The following is a 17,558-nucleotide window of genomic DNA, read 5'->3' on the forward strand; positions in this document are numbered from 1 at the left end:
TAAAAACAAGGACAAATAGGCTGAAAAACAGCTTCTATCCCAGGGCAGGAGCTCTGCTGAATTCCGCTGTATAGTGCAGGGTTGTTGCAGTGTCGGGAGCTTTCAGTTCAGTGTGTGGAGTGTTTGTGTTTATTTTCATGGTCATGGTCATGATGTGCACTGAAGGTGTTGTTTGATTGATTTCGTTGTTGTACGAGGTGCAATGGCAATAAACGAAATTAAACTAACTAAACAAAAACCTCCAGTGGCATTCCAGCTACCTGGTGCGGGCAGCTCCCCGCTAAAGGGATCAGGGCAGGCTCCCCGGGGGGGAACGGGGGGCACGGGGGGCTTCTGGCAAAGCCACGCTCCCTTTGGTGAGGCTCACATTGTTAACACTGATTCACGGTCTTTAAGGTAATTCCATGGGGGCCTCCTGGGCCTCCTCCTGGTTCCCCCCCCCCAGCTGCTTCTTCCTTCAGCCTGAGGGGCGGCTGCTTATCCGGTCCAAGAGGTCTGGTCTCCTTCCCCGTCGATGGGGATCCCCGTCCCTCTGTGGGCCCACCGTTTCTTCCGGAGAAGCTCAGCCGGGAGTTGGGCCACAGAGGCAGGAGAGGAGCAGGTCAGCATTTCCTTCGTTACCTGCTGGCCACCTTTGCAAAGCAGCTGCTGATAGGCCCGGACTTTCCTTTCTTCCTCTGACTTGCATTTCGAGAAGCCCTTTCCGGTTATTCTCAGCATCCTTTGCTAACTCATCATTCCTTGCCTCCATCGCCTGCCTACGTCCTTTTCGGCCTCTCTGAGCTTTTTGTGCAGACACAATGCCTTTTTGTGCTCCATTTTTTAATTTCTCGTTGCAATTATTTGCTATTGTCCTTTTAGTATCTCCTTATTTAAGGAACCCCACACCAATCCATGAGCTCTTTTCCCTTTAGTTCTCCTGACATAGAGCTCCATTTATTGAAAAAACGGTATTCTGAAATCTGAGACACGTATTAAAATCCCCTTAAAATTAAGGGCTCTGGTATTGCGCCATCCGTTTCCCTCAGGGCTCCTTCCCCGTCCTAAATGGAGGCTCCCCGTTGGAGGCTTGTTGGCCTTCCGGGGGCTTCTTCCCCCCTCCCAAAGAGAAAGGGGTCGGCCAGGCCTCAAGCTTTAGTCGTGAAACGAACTCATTCCAATCCACGACGTTTCTTTGAGAGCATCATCCGCGTCTTCTCTTTGGTCGGAGGGTCAGCAGCAGATTCTAAGGATGAGGCTGTTGGTTGCTCCTCATCGATGACGAGGCTACGGACCTCCTGAGCCTCTTGCTCCAGGGGTCCTTGCCGGGACAAGAGGCCCCGTTTCAGCCACGCCCGGATCCTTCTCCTCTTAAAGCGGCCTGGAGGGTTTCCTGCCCAGGCAGGGGGTTGGACTAGAAGAGCTCTAGGGTTCCTTCTGTTCTGTTCTGCAGGGTTTGCATCTCAAAGCTTCAGAGAATCCCATTTCAAGTTCCCCTGACCTGGTTTACCTCACTTGGGTCAAACATAGATCTTGTCCGCCATCCGAGTAACCCGGCCCTTGGTCCCTGGGACCCCATTTGCTCAGTGGGGGCCCAGATCTATGGGGATTTCCCGTCGTCCAGGTCACGGTGGCCCCAGAGGTGCTTTTCCAGAGGCAGCTGGGCGCTTCGCCCCCTCTAGCAGCGTCTCCTCCACGGAAGGTCTCCAGAACCTTCCCCGCCATTCAGTCAGGAGCGAGCGACGTTTCCAAGGGAAAAGGAAACAGGAACCAAGAAGGTCCAGCTGCCTTCTGGGAAGCCCCCTCAGGTGGCCCAGGGGCCCCGCTCTGGCGGAAGGCCTCCTCTTCCAGGGATTGCGGGGTGGGTGGGAATCCCCGGGAGCTCCATCCCCGGTGGTAGCTGTTCCGTGGGACCCTCGGGGCTGGTTTGCAGGCGCCTCCGTACCTGCCGGCGTGGCTGCCCTGGCGTGGCAGTGAACCCTCTGCAAGGGAGGCGGCTCTTAACCCCGCGTGGCCGAGACCCTCCCCCTAATGGCTGCTTTGTCAGCAGGAACTCCAGGGGAAGCTCCCCCTCCCCACCGTCAGCACCAATCGCTCAGGAGGTGCCCCCCCCCCCAGCTGAACCTGCAACTCCGGCCCGGCTTCTCCGCTTCCTGCCGCTGGAGGGGCTCCTGCTGGGCGCCCTGATCTGTTCCGGGTGCAAGGCTGAGAGCAAAGGCTTTTCTGCCAAGCCCCCACCCCCCGGGACCTCCAAAGGGGCTGCTCTCACCCGGGGGGGCAGTTGGGAGTCGGCAGCACCTGGTCTGACCCTCACAAGCCAAACCAGGTTCCACCAGGCCTCAGGGTCAGGGTGCAGGAGGGGAGGCTCCTCCAGGTGCAACTTCAGGGGCGCTGGTGTCCTTCTGGCACCCTGCGCTGCTTCAGCCGGGCCCCACGGCCTCCCCTTTGCCCCCAGCCAGCCTCCTGCCAAGCCCCCCCCCCATGTCCCCTCCAGAGCTGGCCAGGGGGAGATGGCGCCAGGACAGGACTGGCAGCAGAGAGACAAGACCCTCGGCTTCTCTGGCCACGAGGGGGGGGAGCCGCCCTTGGCCAACTGGAGGCTTCTGCACAGCCAGAGACCCTCCTCACAGCCCAGGCCAGGCTCCCTGGCCTCACCTCTGTGCCCGCTCGGCCCAGGGCAGCCACGGAAGAGTTTGCCTGCGCACACACAATGCGTCCCATGCTTCTGAGCCCCACATGGAGGCAAGGGACCCAGCCAGGCTTCCTGGTTGCTTCTGGGGCAGCAGGGACCCCCCTCTCCTCCCTCCCCCTCCCCACCTGCCTCCCCAAAGAGGAAGCCCCCCCCGCTTGAAAGCTGCTCTCCCCCACTTCAAACAAAGGCAGAGGAAGAAGCCAAGGCCACCGGTGGGGGCTCCTCCGCCTTCCTTTGAAGCCGCCACCGCTGTCACCGCTGCTGCTGCCTCCCACTCCGCTGGCTGGCAGGCATTTCCTCTCCTCTGGGGCTCAGCTGGGCCGGGAAAGCCGCGCTCAATCGCTCCTCGCTTCGGAAGGAAGGAAGGGGCAGGTGTGGCGTTGGCTGCTGGATTTCGCTCATCATCCGAGCAGCCAACGCAAGTGTGTGTGGGGGGGGCTTGTCTGGATGGGAGGGGGGAAAAGGGGGAGGGGGAGCCCCAGTGACAGGAGGGCGGGGGATCTGCCCCCACCAGGCCCTCACCCAGTGCCCTCGGACCGGCTCCCTGCTCTGGGCCACCATGGGTCAAGTGCCCAGATTCCCAGGCAAAGCCTGCCCACACAGGACACCTCACGGGTGGGGAGGGCACCGTCCTGTGTTGTGGAGCAATCAGCCTTGCCACCCCCCCACACACCGGGGCTGTGCCCCCCCCACCGAAGCAGTGGTGGGGAACCTGGAGTCCCTCCAGAGACGCCCCGGGGACTCCATGGCTGCTGCTCCTGCTGCTGGTGAGGGTGGGGCTGCCCCGCCCTGAGGATGCGAACTCTTTGCAGGCTACACAGGGTCCCTCCTTGAGCCCTTCTCTGCCCCCCCCCCGGAGACCTCTGGGTGGCCATCCCCCTCCCTGGCCTGCCCGCCTGCCGGCCTGCCATGGGTTCCCCTGGCCAGGTTGCTCTCCAGCCAAAGGGGTTTCTGGCCCAGAGGCTGCCCCCCTCCCTGCTGGTTGGGACCCTTCAGGATAGTAGCCTCAGCAGGCCTCCCGAAGGCCACTCGGTCCACCCCCGCCCCCCAAGCAGCACTGGGGGGAGGGAACCCCACTCGGGTTGTGGCTTCTCTCAAACTGCTTCCCTTGCGCTCCAGCTGTGCCCCGGAGCCCCTCTTGGGCTGCTCCTGGCCAGGCCCACCCTCTGTTTCGGGGGGACCCCCGTCCCCCCAGGGAGGGCCCCACCTTTGCTGTCTCTCTGCCCCACTTCCTCCTCCGCCCGCTCCGTGGTCTGGCTGGGGCAGAACCGAGTCAGGAGGAGGCCGGTCACCTGCGACGAGGCGCCAGCAGGAATCACGTTGGCCTCTTGTGGAGAAACATGGTGGCCCTGCATGGCCTGCCTTGGCTTGGACCCCAGCGGCTTTTCCTTTGCACCCCAAGCAGCAAATGCCTCCTCCTCTTCCTCCCCCTCCCCCCCTCTCTCAGGCTCCCCAGGAACAAGTTCCGCCCCTTTCATGGGTGGGGCTGGGGGGCCTCTTGCCCCTGGCTGCCTCAGATTCTGCTGGCTGCTCAGAAAGAAGCCCCCCCCCTCCCTCGTGAAGGAGGACAAGGGAATGGGGTCCTTTGGGTCTGGGGGGGGGCCGAGAGGCTCTGGTCCGCTTTGCAGAGGCAGGAAAGGTGCCCCCTGCCCCCTCCGAGGCCTTCGGGGTCTTGCCCTGCTCCGAAGGCAGAACTCAGGCGGGACCGAGGGCAGCAGTGGGGGTCACTCGGAGGAGCAGGCCCGGCCCCCCAGCCCCTCCACCATCCGGCCGGTCCGAAGTGCAGGCAGGAGAGTCGGGGGGGGGCGGGGAGGCCCTGCGTGGCCCGGGCCGTCTGGTTCCCAGGCTCGGCTGCAGGCAAGGCCCTTTGCTGGGAGGGGGGGGCAGCGGGTTGGGCAGCCGCCGAGCAGCCTGTCAAGCGGCATTAGTGCCCGGGCAGCGGCTCGCGGCTCTCCTGTCAGGAAGATCTGACTCATCCATTTTCGTTGTCCAGGCACTCCTGACATTCTCCTTCTCGTTTTGTAATCATGAAATATTAATGGCGGATATTGGATTTAAAGTGCAATTTATGTCTGAGTCCCTGGCTGGGAAGGGCAGCCGCAAAGGTGAGCCTGCAGAGAGGGAGGGGAGGGGTTGGCGGGGGAGAGGAGCCCCCACCCCACCCCGTCCAGGCCCTGCCTCGGCTCCTTTGAGGCGGGAGCTCCCCCAGCATGGAAGGAACCAGGAGCCCCACCACTGGCGGCCGTAGGGAGCCCCCATCTTCCCCATTCTGATGCCGCAAGTGCCCTGGCTTAACTTTGGGTGGGGGGGGCTATGCCCGGCCCCTTCCTTTTTCTCCTGCCCACTTTTGGAGGGGGGGCTGAGCTTGTCCGGGGATTAGGGGGTCCCAATGTGGAGGCAGCAGCTGAACTGCCCACTCAGCTGTGCCAGTCTTTGGGCACTGGGCTGTGGTCGTGGCCGGCCAGGAGGACGTGGGATGGCTCGGCAGGCTGGCCTGAGGTCCCGGCTAGGGAGCCTCCCGCCCAGCCCTTGGCTCTGGCCGGGGATGGCCGGGGGGAGCTTTACCCAGAGCTGCACTTTGGGCCGCTGTCTCATTGCCCTCGGCCCCCGCCTGCCCGAAAGGGCCGAGAGGGAAGAGGGGAGGAGAAACGCCCAGGGGTCCCACACCCTGAGAAGAGAAGGGCCGGGGAAAGTCAGGGGGCAGCTGGCCAGGGCCTCCCTCCCTCGGCCTCCCCAGGCCCCATCCGGCTGGAAGGCCCTCTGGGTGGGGGGGTAGGGGGGTGTCTCCTCCTTCTCGCCAGCTTCCTTTGGCTCTTGCCCCCCGGGGCAGAGGATTCCCTGCATTGGGGGCTTGGCACTGGGTGGGCCGTTCTCCCCCCTTCCGCCTTACCTGGTAGGGCCGGCTGTAGTCCCCCCCCCCCGCTGCCCCTTGGTGGGACCTCCCCCAGTTCAGGTGTGCCTCCCATCTTCCAATATGTCCCCCCTCGCCCATTTGCAGGAGCCGCTCAGTTGGTGGGGGCGCCTGGGCGCTCAGGCTGAAGCCCCTTCTCCCCCGCTGCCCTCGGGCCCCGCCCAAAGAGGGGAGCCCTCCAGCCTCTCCTGGCCCCACACCCCCCTCCCGCTTGCTCACACACGCACACCCAGCACCAGTCCGGGCCTCACCCACACACCGCCTGCCCCTCTGGCTGCTAAGGAGCAACGCCCCAGATTTCCGGGGTTGGCTGCTCAGGGCCAGGGGCCCCTGCAGGGGCCCGGGTGAAACGGAACCCTCATCCCCTGCCCCCGGGTGGCTCTTCCCCCCCCCCGAACTCTGCACAGGGGCCCCCGTCCCTCCCCTGCTCCTGTGTGGGGTAACTTCCTGCCTCCACCTGCAGCGCCTCCTGCGGAGGAGGAGCCCCTCTCCCGGGGCCCTTCTGGTGGGACCAGCAGGTGGCAAGCCCCCTCCTCCCGAATGGCGTCCTCAGATTAATGGATTCCAACTCCAGGAGGAAATGCAGAAAAACGGCGTGTTTAATTTTAATTTAGGAAACTATTTAGGTAGCAGCCTTGTTTCCTTGCTACTGTCAATCACATTTTCTCAAGGCTGACATCAATTAGTTTAAAAATATTGAATGTAATTTTGCCTGACACAACATATTGCAGCCTCTGCAAAATATAATTTATTTTAGAAGAAGAAATAATTAAACTAATTTGCATGTCAGTCAGCCAAGCTGGGACGCTGGAGAGGGAACTGCTGTTGGAGGCAATGGACTCCCCCCCCCCCGCTCTGGGGCACCCCCCGCATGCCCCCCACCCCGCCCAGCAGCTTTTCCAGGGTCGAGAGGCCCACGGGACTTTGGGCATCTCCGTGGAAGCGGAAGCTGCGAATTGGGGGGGGCGGGGGGCGGAGGGGGGCTGAAGACGGAGGTGCAAATCTCCACGCACTGTATACAGCACAGCATCCAAGTTCCATTTTAAAGCTATTTTATTTCTATCATCTCTATTGATCTATCTATCAAATTCATACGGCTGCCTATTTCACACAAGGTGACTCTTCAGTAAAGCCACTTATCTGGTGCCAAGGTAAATTCTAGCCCCCCCCCCCAAGACAGTTTAAAATCAAAAAGTGCTTAAAGCCCCTCCATCGAAGGAAGCGGTGGGGGTGGGGGGGTTGTCCTGGGCAAAGAACAGGCTTTGCGGCTCTTCTAAACCACAGCTGGGGGGGGGGCTGTCTGCATGGGGGGGGCCCTCCGGAGGACCAGCCCCACTTCTGGGGTCTCAGTAGAAGGCATTGTTTAGTCAAAGGAGTCCTGAGTGTGCCCACCCTGCAAGATTGAGCCAGCTGGGCGCTCCCTCGGGCACCCGGGCCCTGTGCCAGGCAGCGCTTGGTGGGCGGGGATCGCCCCCTCCGAGGCAAACCGCCCGCCAGTGCAGCTCGGGGGGCAGAGCTCCTCCGTGGGCCCTCCAGACCGGCTGAAGCTTGCAGGGCAGCCCCGTGGAGCCCAGCTGCAGAGGGAAGAGGACAGGGGCCGTTGCCTCAAGGACCCCCCCCCCACCATCTAGGAGAAGGTGCGCACTTGTGCGCGAGGTGAAGTTGTGCAAGAACCTCTCTGGCCACAGTTGCTCTTCAGGCAGCAACCTGCGGTCCAAGAGGAGCCTCAGGTGGCCCATCGACCTCGAGGGGGGGAGGTGCCACCCCTTCTGGGCAGCCTGAACCCCCACAGAAGCCCCCCCTCCCCCTTGTTAACCAGAGACGGCTCTTCCCCATCCAACCCCACCCCGCCTCCAGGCCCCGCGACTGAGCCTTGACGGCCTCCTCACCTGGCCGGCCCAGGCTTCCAAGGTGGAACCGCACTGAGCTCCCGAGCAGCCTCAGGTAGACGCCCCACAAGAGAGGAGACAGTACCGAGCCCTGCAGGGCCCCACACAGTGGACCTCTCCCCTCACTGTCAACACCAGCTGACCCTGAGAAGGAGGGGAGGAGAGCCTGCGCCACGCCACCCTCCCCAACTCCCAGGCGTGAAGGGGGGGCTCCCTGGTGCCCTCTGAGCTCGGCCGTTTTCTTGCAGGCGTTTCAGGACCCAACTAGGGACCATCCTCAGTGCTAGGAGGGAGCGGGTTGTGCTCTGCTCTCTACTAGCACTGATGATGCTACCTAGTTGGGTCATGAAGCGCCTGCAAGAAACCGCCAGGCTCCCCGGTACCAAAAGCCGCTGGGAGGCCCCACCGCTGTTCTGGCTCTGCCACGCCCCCCTCCAAGGAGCTAAATCCTGGCCTGACAGCCGACCCCCGGGGGTCCCGGTCCCTGTTTCTCCCGAGGTCTCCCCAGTGGCAGGCCAACCCCCTCCCCCATCTCCTCCTGAAAAGGAAGGTCCGAGGCTGACCAGCTGGAAGTCGTTGGGGTGCAGCCCCTCCTCTTTCTCCCCACCCCCTCCTCCAGAAAGACCCACAACCCGGCCTGCACACAACTGCGGGAACAGCCACCTCCGCCCGGCTGCTTCAGTGCTTGGCGGTTTTGGGCTTGGGCTTCCGAGTTCGACTTTGCTCTAAGGTTCCTTTGCTTGTGGTTCTCTTCCGGAAGCGCCCAGGGAGGTTTCTTCCTCTGTGCCGCGGCTTCTCTGCAGGCCCAGCTCGATCCCATCACCCGCTCAGGTCTGGCTGGGCTCCTCTGCGGAGCCTGGCCGCCTCAATCGCACGGGGACAATGGTGGCTTGAAGCCAGCAAGATACCCCCCCAGCATGCCCCCCCCCCCCAGCGCCGGGTGGTGCCCCAGCCCTCCCGAGCCCCCCTTGCCTTCGGGAGAAGCGCCCAGGGATGGGCCTGCGCTGGTCCTCCTCCGCCCCCTGGCCCAGGTGAAGCGGCAGGTGGGAGGCCAAAGGGCCCTGTTGGGGAGGTTGCTTAGCTGAGCCTCCCCATGTTGGGGAGGGGAGGGGTTGTCCAAGGGGTGGGGCTGCAGCCAGTCATGGCCACCAGAAGGAAGGAAGATGGGGGGGCTGGTCTCTTGAAAAGGCTGTTGGGGTGGAGGAGGGAAGGTGGACCCTTCCAGCTCCCATTATTTCTGTCCTTAAAAAGCCGCCAGGTCAGGCCGGGATACAGCACCGCGAAAGTCTGATTTTGGCAGCGTCGTTCTGGTCTCTTCTCGGGAGAAGTTTTGGGGCTGGGGGAAGAAGCAGCTTCCCGCGGCCTCCCTCCCTCCCTCCCTCTCTTCCTTGCAAAACCCCAACCATTCTGCCTGCAAAACTGGCCCTTCCCAGTGCATTCGGGGGCGGAGGGAAGGGGGGGCCCTGAGCCTCCTTCGCCAGGGGAGCTCACTGACCGGGGCAGAGACACAGACCTGCCATCCGGCTGCAGGACAGCGGGAGGGTTGGGGGGGGTCCCGTTAGAGGCCGCCTTTTGCTCATTAGCTCCCAAGTTGGATGACCCAGATATGAAGCCAATTAAGGGAACGTCAGCCGAAAACAGGAGGAGAAGTTAACTCTGGAGGCACCCCTGGAAAGTCGACCCCTTTCCCGCTTGGGGAGTTTGTGAAATCTCCACCATCGGCAAAAAATGACAATAATTGGAGGCAAAGGAGAGGTTTTCCTGGGGGGGTGCTGAGGGCAAAACTGGGGAGGCCGGCCGGGGGTGGGTGGGGGTGGGGAGGAAGAGTGGTCAGGGATGCCCTGACATTCCTGGATCCAGGGCCGGAGGGACAAGGGACAGTCAGGAGGTTTGGAGTGACTTTCTCCAGCGGGGCTCCTTCCTTCCTTGAGGGAGCCGTTCCTTTGCAAAGGGGCCCTGAACCTTCGGGGCACCAGGGACGGGAGGTCCGTGCAGGGAGGGGTTTCCATGGACCCGTCCGGTGTGCTGCTGGCATCCTGTGGATGGGGCTCCGCTTGCTTATGTGGTCCGGTTTCTGGCATGCCCAGAACCTTCTGGATGGCCCTTAGAGGCCTCCTTGGGGGGCAGTTGGGACCTCCCCCCTCCTGGCACAGGGTCTTGGCGTTGGGCCAGGCCCTGGCCTCTCTGTCTCTCTCTCTCTCGGCCTCGCTAGCAGGTTGACTGGCCACCTGATGGATGGAGGAGTTTCCCCCTGCTGCGGGGGGGCAAACCGTGCCTTCTCTTATCCCGGGAGGGGGTTCCGTGAATCGTGGACCTCTTAAAGGCAGGTGATGGATCACCAAAGGAAACCCGTCATTGTCCGTTTTGCTCTCTCTTCTGTCTTTATGGGACCTTAATATTCTTAGTGATTCACCTGGGGCAGGTAAGGGTCCTGTGATCTGAAAAGCCGGAAATCAGACTGAGTGGGAATAACCGTAGCCAGGCAGCAGATGAGAGCCCACCCGGGGGAGGAGCCTGCAGGTACCAGCCCCGGGAAGCACGGCCGGTGGGCGAGCCCAGGTGCCCCCCCCCGGCCAATAGGGCACAGGGCCACACACACACACACACACACACACACACACACTGCAGGGATTGGGGGCTCTGGAGGGCTCAGCCCCAAGGGCAACCATGGCCAGGCCAGGTGCAGGGGGAATGCCTCCCCCCACCCTGTGCAAAAGTGGGGTGGGGGACTTTTCCCCAGGGACCCCTAAGAAGGGAGTTGCCCCCACCCCTGAGGCACATGGGAATCTGCTGAGTGCTTGAACCCGGTTGGTGGGTCGGCTGCCTCCCAGGGTCGGTGGGCAGCCAAGATCTCTCTTGCCCCGCTCCTCATGTTGGAACGGGGCCTGCCAGGAGACAAGGACAGCACACACACACACACCCACACACACCACACACACACACACACACACACACACCCCTCCTGTGACTCACAACCACAGCCCCAGAGGCCAGTAAGGCCTCGGTTGTACTTGGGGGGGGCTCCTGCACGCCTGCTGGCTGGGACTCCTTCCCTCATGCTTGGGGGGGGTCCTTTGTTGGGGGGGTGCAATCCCCAACTCACTTGGGGCCCAGCAGGGGGGCCACGTGGGACGAGGCGTACATGAAATCCTGGGGTGGCAAAGCCAGGTGTGTAGTGCGGGGGGCATCATTCAGAGGCAGCCGCTGACGGACGAGGGGGGCAGCACCCAGCTAGGGGGCTACGGTGGGGGAGCAGCTATTCCGTTATTCAGTTTGTTACCCCTTTCACTGACAAGGAAACTCTGGGTGGAGGACGGATGGGACGTGTATGTGCGTATGTGTAAAATGAGGAAGACTTGAGCTTCTTTAAGTTAAACGAGAGGTCGAATCCAGTATTGATTGCTAAAATTGGCGCTTGGTTTTCTGAACATTGTTGAAAGGTAACAATCTTCCCTGTTTGTTGGCAATGCTTAAAACGCAACCATTTGGGAAACAACGGATCCCAGCATAGGATGTTGATCCCCAGGGATCTGCTCAATGTGGATCGATCTTTGCCTGCCTCTGTGGGGGAATTGGCGATCTTCCCGTGGCCAGCTCCCTCCGTGGCCCTGCTGGACGTCCCGGCAGCCTGGCTGGAAGCTGGAACCCCCCCCCTCCGTGGGGGCTCAAACGTCTTTGGCTTGGGGCTAATTGAGCGGGGCCCCAGGCCGGCTAGGCTGAGAGCTGGGTGCAGGCAGGAAGGTCTGGTGGAAGATGCAAAGTGCCAGCCGGTCCAAGAAAAGAACATAGAATAACAGGCTCAGAAGGAACCTTGGAGGTCTTCTAGTCCAACCCCCTGCTTGAGCAGGACAGCCAGGGATCCAGATGGGACCGTGGGGATGGTGGCCGAGGGTCAGCCCTCCTTATTTAGAACTGGGTAGCTTCTCTGGTGGTTGGGGTGCCAGCCTGGCATCTGGGGCTCCTGCTACTCATCCACCACCTCGTGTGTGTGTGTGTGTGTGTGTCTGTCTGTGTGTGTGTGTGTGTCTGTGTGTGTATTCCAGACAATCCTACTCAAGTGTCCAGGACGGTGCTCAGAATTCGCATCCTGGACGTCAACGACAATCCGCCCGAACTGGCCATGCCCTACGAAGCCGCCGTCTGTGAGGATGCCAAGCCAGGCGAGGTGCGGAGGGTCGGCCCCGCCTAGCGCATGGTGTTCGGGTAGGGGGCGGGGGGGGCTCTGTTCTCCCGGTCATTCCCTGGCACAGCTGCAGGCTTCTGGCCCTGGGTTTCCCCGGGCCTCTGCCACCTGCGGAGCTCCCCCAAGCCAGCCAAGGGCCCAGAGCCCACACCTGTGGGGGGGCTGCACCTGGGGGGGGGCTGGTCTGGCCCTGCTTGCCCTCTTCGTGCAGGCAGAGGGGCCGGGCCGGCCAAGCGCCCTGTGCTGCCTCCCCCAACGGCCATCCCGGCCTCTTCCGCAGCTCATCCAGACCATCAGTGTCGTGGACAGGGACGACCCGCCAGGCGGCCATCGCTTCTACTTCACGCTGGGCCCCGAGGCCACCGCCAGCCGCCACTTCTCCTTGCTGGGCATCACAGGTGAGCCTCCCCTGGGGAACCTCCGGGGTCGGGCCTAGGGAGCTGCCCCGCCTGCTGCCCCAGAGGGCTCCGTCCCCCCCCGCGACCCTTTGGCCCCCCCTCCCCCCCTCCCTCGCAGTCACAGGCCCTTCATAAATCCTCCCCCCCCCCCCGTGAGAAGCGGCCGCCAACGGCCCATCTGTTTCTTTGTACAAATTTGTAGCTGGCTTTGAGATGTGATTTATAAATATTGCTATAGCAGCCAAGATGAGACAGTGATGGATGCCAGGCCAGATGGAGGCTCTTCCTTAAACCTTGGCCTGTCCAGCAGCTGAAAGGGGCCGGCGGGAGGCCCCCCCCGCCTAGCAGAGCCCTGGCGCACGAGGGCCAACGTGGCCGTGCCCAGCTTCCTTCCCTCCCGGGCCCTGGGCGGGCAGGCGGGCAGGCAGGGCCAGTGGCCTGGGCTGATCTGGGATCCGCGGGGGAGATTCCCAAGGGGGAGATCCATTTCAATCGTCCCTGTTTTAGGGTCCTTCCCCAACCTGAGCCCCAGGGGCAGGCAGGGTCTCCCAAAGGGGAGGGGCAACTCTGACTGCCCCCCCGTTTCCCCTCCCCCTCAAGAGTTGCTCAGGTCAGGGAGGGTCCCAGTTCCGGGCCCACAAAAGAGGAGCCCAAGGGAGCCAAACGCTCTCTATGCCCGCCGCCCCCCGCTTGCAAGAGCCAATGGGGAGACGTGGCAGCCTGACCTCCAGGAGCCAACTGAGACACGGGGGTCCGTGAGAGGCACTGCGACCGACGGGCGGGGGCCTCCGTCCCGCCGGGTGCCTGGGCCGGCCCTGGCTGGGCAAATAGATCAGGGCCATCCACAGACAAAGCCCACGGAGTGACCAGGCGCCATCCGAATTGTGTCCCCGCCTAGGTGGACGTTCCCTGGGAGGGTCTGGCCCCGGCCCAGCCCCTCCGCCTTCCCAAAGTGCCCCCCACTGCTGCAGCCGCCTCCCCTCCCCGAGAGTGGAGCCTCTCGGGAGAGCTGGGGACCTAGAGGGCCCGGGAGAAGACCGGGGGCCTGGTCGGCTTGAGTGGGGAGGCTGGGCTGGCGTTGCTTCCTCCGTGCAGGTCTCCAGGGCCTCCTTCCTCGCCCTTCCACGCGGACTTCCACGGAGCGTTGCAGGGAGGCGGCTCCTGGCACCCTGGGGAGGCTTTCCCGTGGCCTCCGCGCAGGGCCCCCGGGTGTCTCTCGCTGCCACTTCCTTTTCTGCCCAAGGGCCCCTCTGAAGATCAGAGGCCCTGCGCCACTCCTTCCTTACCTTCCCCACCCATTCGGAGGCCGGGGGGGGCCCTCCCCCATTTTGCCCCTCCTGCGCACTCCTCCTGGCCTTCAGGCACTCGGCTCCGTGGGCAGAAGGGGGTCTCCAGCCCCGTGCAGGACGTGGACGTTTCTTCCTCGTGGTGGGCTAAGGAAGCGGGTTGGGGGTACGCAGCCTGGGGCCGCCGTCTTCTGCCATGCTTCCTCTGGGCTGGGGGCCTCCCTCTACATGAGGACGGGCGGGGGGGGTCCCACATTTGGTGAGGGCATTCCACAGTTGGACCCGATGGACACAATCCAGCCCAGCCTTTCCATGATGGACGAAGCAGCCCCTCCCCTCCCCCCCTGGCTTCTTCCAGCTGTTCTTCTCCGGTGGGGCTCAGCTGCGCTGCCTCCGCTTCCTTGGCGTTTTCTGAAACCGCCTTCCACACCTGGCATATCCTGCTCCAAGCAGGGCGCTAATTGGGGTAGAATGATTCCAAGCGTTGTTTTTACTAGCGTGAGAAATTGAGGATAATGTGGACTAGATTGCGTCCTCTGCAGCGTCTCCTTTGGGGTCCTGGGGGGGGGTGGTCTCTGAGCTGGCTTTCTTGCAGACATTGCATTACCCAACTAGGGAACATCGTCTGTGTGTGTGTGTGTGTCTATAGCAGCTCTGCCGGCTGCTTTGGGTGGGGCCTCTGGCGCTGCTGCCCTTCTTGGTTAGGCTCCTCCGTGAGCTCTTTGTGTCGGCTTGTCTCCTCAGCCAAAGCCGCCGTCTCCTCTGACCTCGCTTGCCTTCTCCGGGCGCTGGGACTTTGGCCCTCTCTCCTCACCGGCGCCCTTTACGCCCACCACCCCTCTGGCTCCCTCCAGCGAGGTTTAGAGCAGCCCCTGAGGGATGGGGGGGTGAGAAACCGTTTGCGGATCCTTCTGCTTTCGTCCGACTCGGAAGCTGTCTGGGAGCAGCCTGGCATCGCCCCCCCCCCCGCCCCCGCCAGGTCTTTGCCATTGGAGGCGAGCGCCATCTCTTTGCTCGCTCCGTCTGGAGGCGTCCGTGTGCAGGGAGCCCGTCCTGGTGGCTGGGAGGCTGCATCAGCAACGAAGAAATAATGAGATTGGCAGGAGCCGAGAACTCGTCCTCCGGCTTCATGGAAGGTTCCTACTTCGGGCTCCAACTGCAGTTTCCTCCCAAACACATTTCCAGCCTGGGCATTTTGTTCCCCGCCAGAGCGGCCCCTCCCCCTTGCGCAGCCTGTCACTTTCCGAGGCAGCTGGACCATAAAGCCCACCAGCCCCCTCCCTCCCCTTCTTCTTGAATGAGCGTCAAACGGAAGGGTTGCCCACCGTCTGATTGGCGTGATTGGCTGCCCGGCTGCACCGTGGCCCGGATCGTGTCTCGCTGCACCCTCCCCAGGGACAAGGGCGTGGTTCTGCGTGGCTCTCTGAGCAATCAAGGCTGCCGTCCTCTGAGCCAAAGCGCTGGGGGCGGGTCCGTCTCCCGTTGCTGATGCCCGAGGTGTCCCTTGCAGCCCCTTCCCTTCCGCTCGCCTTCCCTTTGCCCTGGGATCCTGCCTGGGGATCGGCCGCTGCTCTCCAGCAATGGCCAGAAGGTCTGGAGGAGGCAGCCCCAGAAGGAGGGGCAGCCCCAGAAGGAGGGGCTCTGTCCCCGGCCACGCCCGGCTTCCCACCCGCCTCCGAAGTCCAGGGGCTGCTTCGCCAGGCAGGACCAGCCGAGCCTCCCACGGAAGCCACACCCTCCCCCGGCATCTCCCGGCTGCATGGCTGTTGCTGCCACTGGAGTGACCGTCGTCCCTTGGCTGACCCTGCGGGGAATAATATCTCCTCATGGCCTCCTCTCCCAACAGTCTTCGCTCAGCCTTCCCAGGGCTCGAGGGGGAGCTGTACAAAAGGCAACCAGAAAAAGATGAAAGAAGCCTCGGGGGAGCTCCTGAGGCCATCTAGTCTAATCCTCTCAGAGCAGGAACCCAAATGAAAGCATCCCCTTGCCAAACGGCTGTGCCGCCTCCCCTTCAACCCAAGCGGCGGAGAGGACCCCTCCGCCACCTCTTTGGGCCCGTGGTTGCCCTGTCCAACTCTCTTTGGCCATCAGCCTCCGTCTCAGGCTCTCCTCGGCCGAGGTTCCCAGCCCAAAGGGGTACTCCACCCCACCCCGCCTGGTGCAAGATGGGCACGGTGCCCCCAGGGGCCTCTGGCCCTCCTTCCACCACCTCTGCTCCAGCCGGCTTTCTCCTGCAGAGGATTTCGGGGAGGGGGGATTCCGTGGGGGCTCCCTAATGGATCGTCTCACCTGTTGCCAGCCAGCCAGCTCCAGCCACTCCGCAGAGGGACCGACGGGGTGAGGCGTGTGGGTGCCGCCTCCCTTCTGAGGGGCTGCAGGGGCTGCCCCTCGCTGGCCTCCTCCCACTCCTCCTGGTCTCGCTCCCTCCCCAGATGACACGGCCGGGCTGCACACTCAGCACCTGGGCTTCAACCGGCAGGAGCAGGACCTGTTCCTGCTGCCCATCCTGGTGGTGGACAGCGGCCCCCCCGCCCTCAGCAGCACGGGCACCCTCACCGTCCGCATCTGCGGCTGCGACAACACCGGCACCATCCAGTCGTGCAACACCACTGCCTTCGCGGTGTCCCCTTCGCTCAGCCCCGGGGCCCTCATCGCCCTGCTGGTCTGCCTCCTCATCCTCGTAGGTGAGTGTTGTCTCCCCCCCCGGGCACCCCTCGATCCCCTGATGCTCCGCCCCCTGCACCGCGCTGCCCCAGGAGGCTGCCTGGCTGCCAGAAGGCGAGGTCCTGCCCGCAGCCCTTGGCACACCGGTGGGAATTTGGGGGGCCGGGGAGAGAGTTGTGTGGATCAGAGCCAGAAGCATCTGTCCAGGCCCAGGCAAGGCAGCCTCTTCCGGGGGCCGCTCAGGTCCTTTTGCTGTGCCTGGTGGGGCCGCTCCCAGGTCGATGCAGGGGGGCTTCTGCAAGGGGCCCCTCCCCCCTGAGCTGCTTCCTCTGAGACTTCAGGGCCTGCTCCGGGGGTCAGCTGCAGCTCCTCAGAAAGGCCCCCCAGCTGTCTCTGGGTCCTGGTGGGGTGGGCCTCCTCCCCGATGGCTGCGGGCCCCTCCAGAGCCCCTTGGCCGGTGGGGGGTGGGGGTGTCCGGGGGCTGCTCCATGGCCTGCCTCCCCCCACATGCCTCCTGTCCCCGGCTGCAGTGCTGGTGCTGCTCATCCTGGCCCTGAAGCGCCACCAGAAGGGGCACCTGCCCTCCGAGGAGGACGAGGACATGCGCGACAACGTCATCAAGTACAACGACGAAGGGGGCGGCGAGCAGGACACCCAGGCCTACGACATGTCGGCGCTGCGCAGCCTCTATGAGTTTGGCGAGACCAAGGGGGGCGAGGAGAAGGGGGCGCCCCCACCGCCCTCGGAACTGCACTCCCTGCCCCAGTGGCGCCAGGCGCCGGACCTCGACTTCTCCCTCTTCAGAGACTACATCCGCCGTAAAGTGGGGCAGGCGGACGGCGACCCCTCCGTGCCCCCCTACGACTCCTTCCAGACCTACGCCTTCGAGGGGGCCGACTCCCCGCTGGCCTCCCTCAGCTCCATCGCTTCCCGCTCGACCGGCTCTGAGCAGGACTTCTCCTACCTCGGCGCCTGGGGCCCCCGTTTCCGGCAGCTGGCGGCGCTCTACGCCGGGGCCCGGGCCGAGGAGAGCAGCCGGGAGACCTAGGCCCAGCTGGAGCAGGGCTCCTGGGGCCCAGGGGCCACCCAGAGACCTTGGGGGCTCGGGGTGAGGAGGGAGGAGGGCCTGACCAGCAGCCCAACCCCGTGGAGCCCCCCCTCCCTGGAGGAAGGACGGGTGCCAGGCCCCTCCTCTGGCAAATCATCCTTTAAATCGATCTGTGTCGGAAGAGAGCTGCCCGGGGGCGATGTGGGTGGGGGGAGCCTTTTGTTGCCGAAATGGTTTTGTCCCTTGACTCTCAGCCTCTGACAAGCTTTGATCTGCTAAGCAGCGCCTCTGCCAAGAGCCCAGTGCTCCTCTTCTTGTGGGGGGCACCCAGCCAGGCCAGTCAAGATCCAGCCACAGATGCTCTCCTGCCCCGCTTCCCTGTCCAGAGGCCCCAAGACCCTGCTGCCCCCCACCCCCACCCCCATTCCTCTGCAGGCTGCGGTGTGGCCGGCCGGAGCCCAGCAAGTGGCCCCCTTGGGCCCTGGGAGTCCCTCGGCCCTGGCTCCCC

At 63.6% G+C, this 17,558-nt stretch overlaps 1 protein-coding gene across 3 annotated transcripts in view; it reads left to right on the forward strand.

Moving 5' to 3' along the window:
* CDH22 (cadherin 22) overlaps nt 1-17,173 on the forward strand; it is a 42,223-nt gene extending 25,050 nt beyond the window's left edge. For all 3 annotated transcript variants that reach the window (XM_026721781.2, XM_087928768.1, XM_087928769.1), the window contains 4 exons: nt 11,515-11,636; nt 11,935-12,052; nt 15,771-16,022; nt 16,533-17,173. In XM_026721781.2, the coding sequence (XP_026577566.1) occupies nt 11,515-11,636; nt 11,935-12,052; nt 15,771-16,022; nt 16,533-17,050 (1,010 nt within the window). In that variant the 3' untranslated portion in view covers nt 17,051-17,173. The remainder of the gene's footprint in view (nt 1-11,514; nt 11,637-11,934; nt 12,053-15,770; nt 16,023-16,532) is intronic.
* Nucleotides 17,174-17,558: the final 385 nt, after the last annotated feature.

Source organism: Pseudonaja textilis, chromosome 3, assembly GCF_049901715.1.
Source record: "Pseudonaja textilis isolate UNSWEBS1 chromosome 3, rPseTex1.2, whole genome shotgun sequence".
In the NCBI taxonomy this organism is placed as follows: Eukaryota; Metazoa; Chordata; class Lepidosauria; order Squamata; family Elapidae; genus Pseudonaja; species Pseudonaja textilis.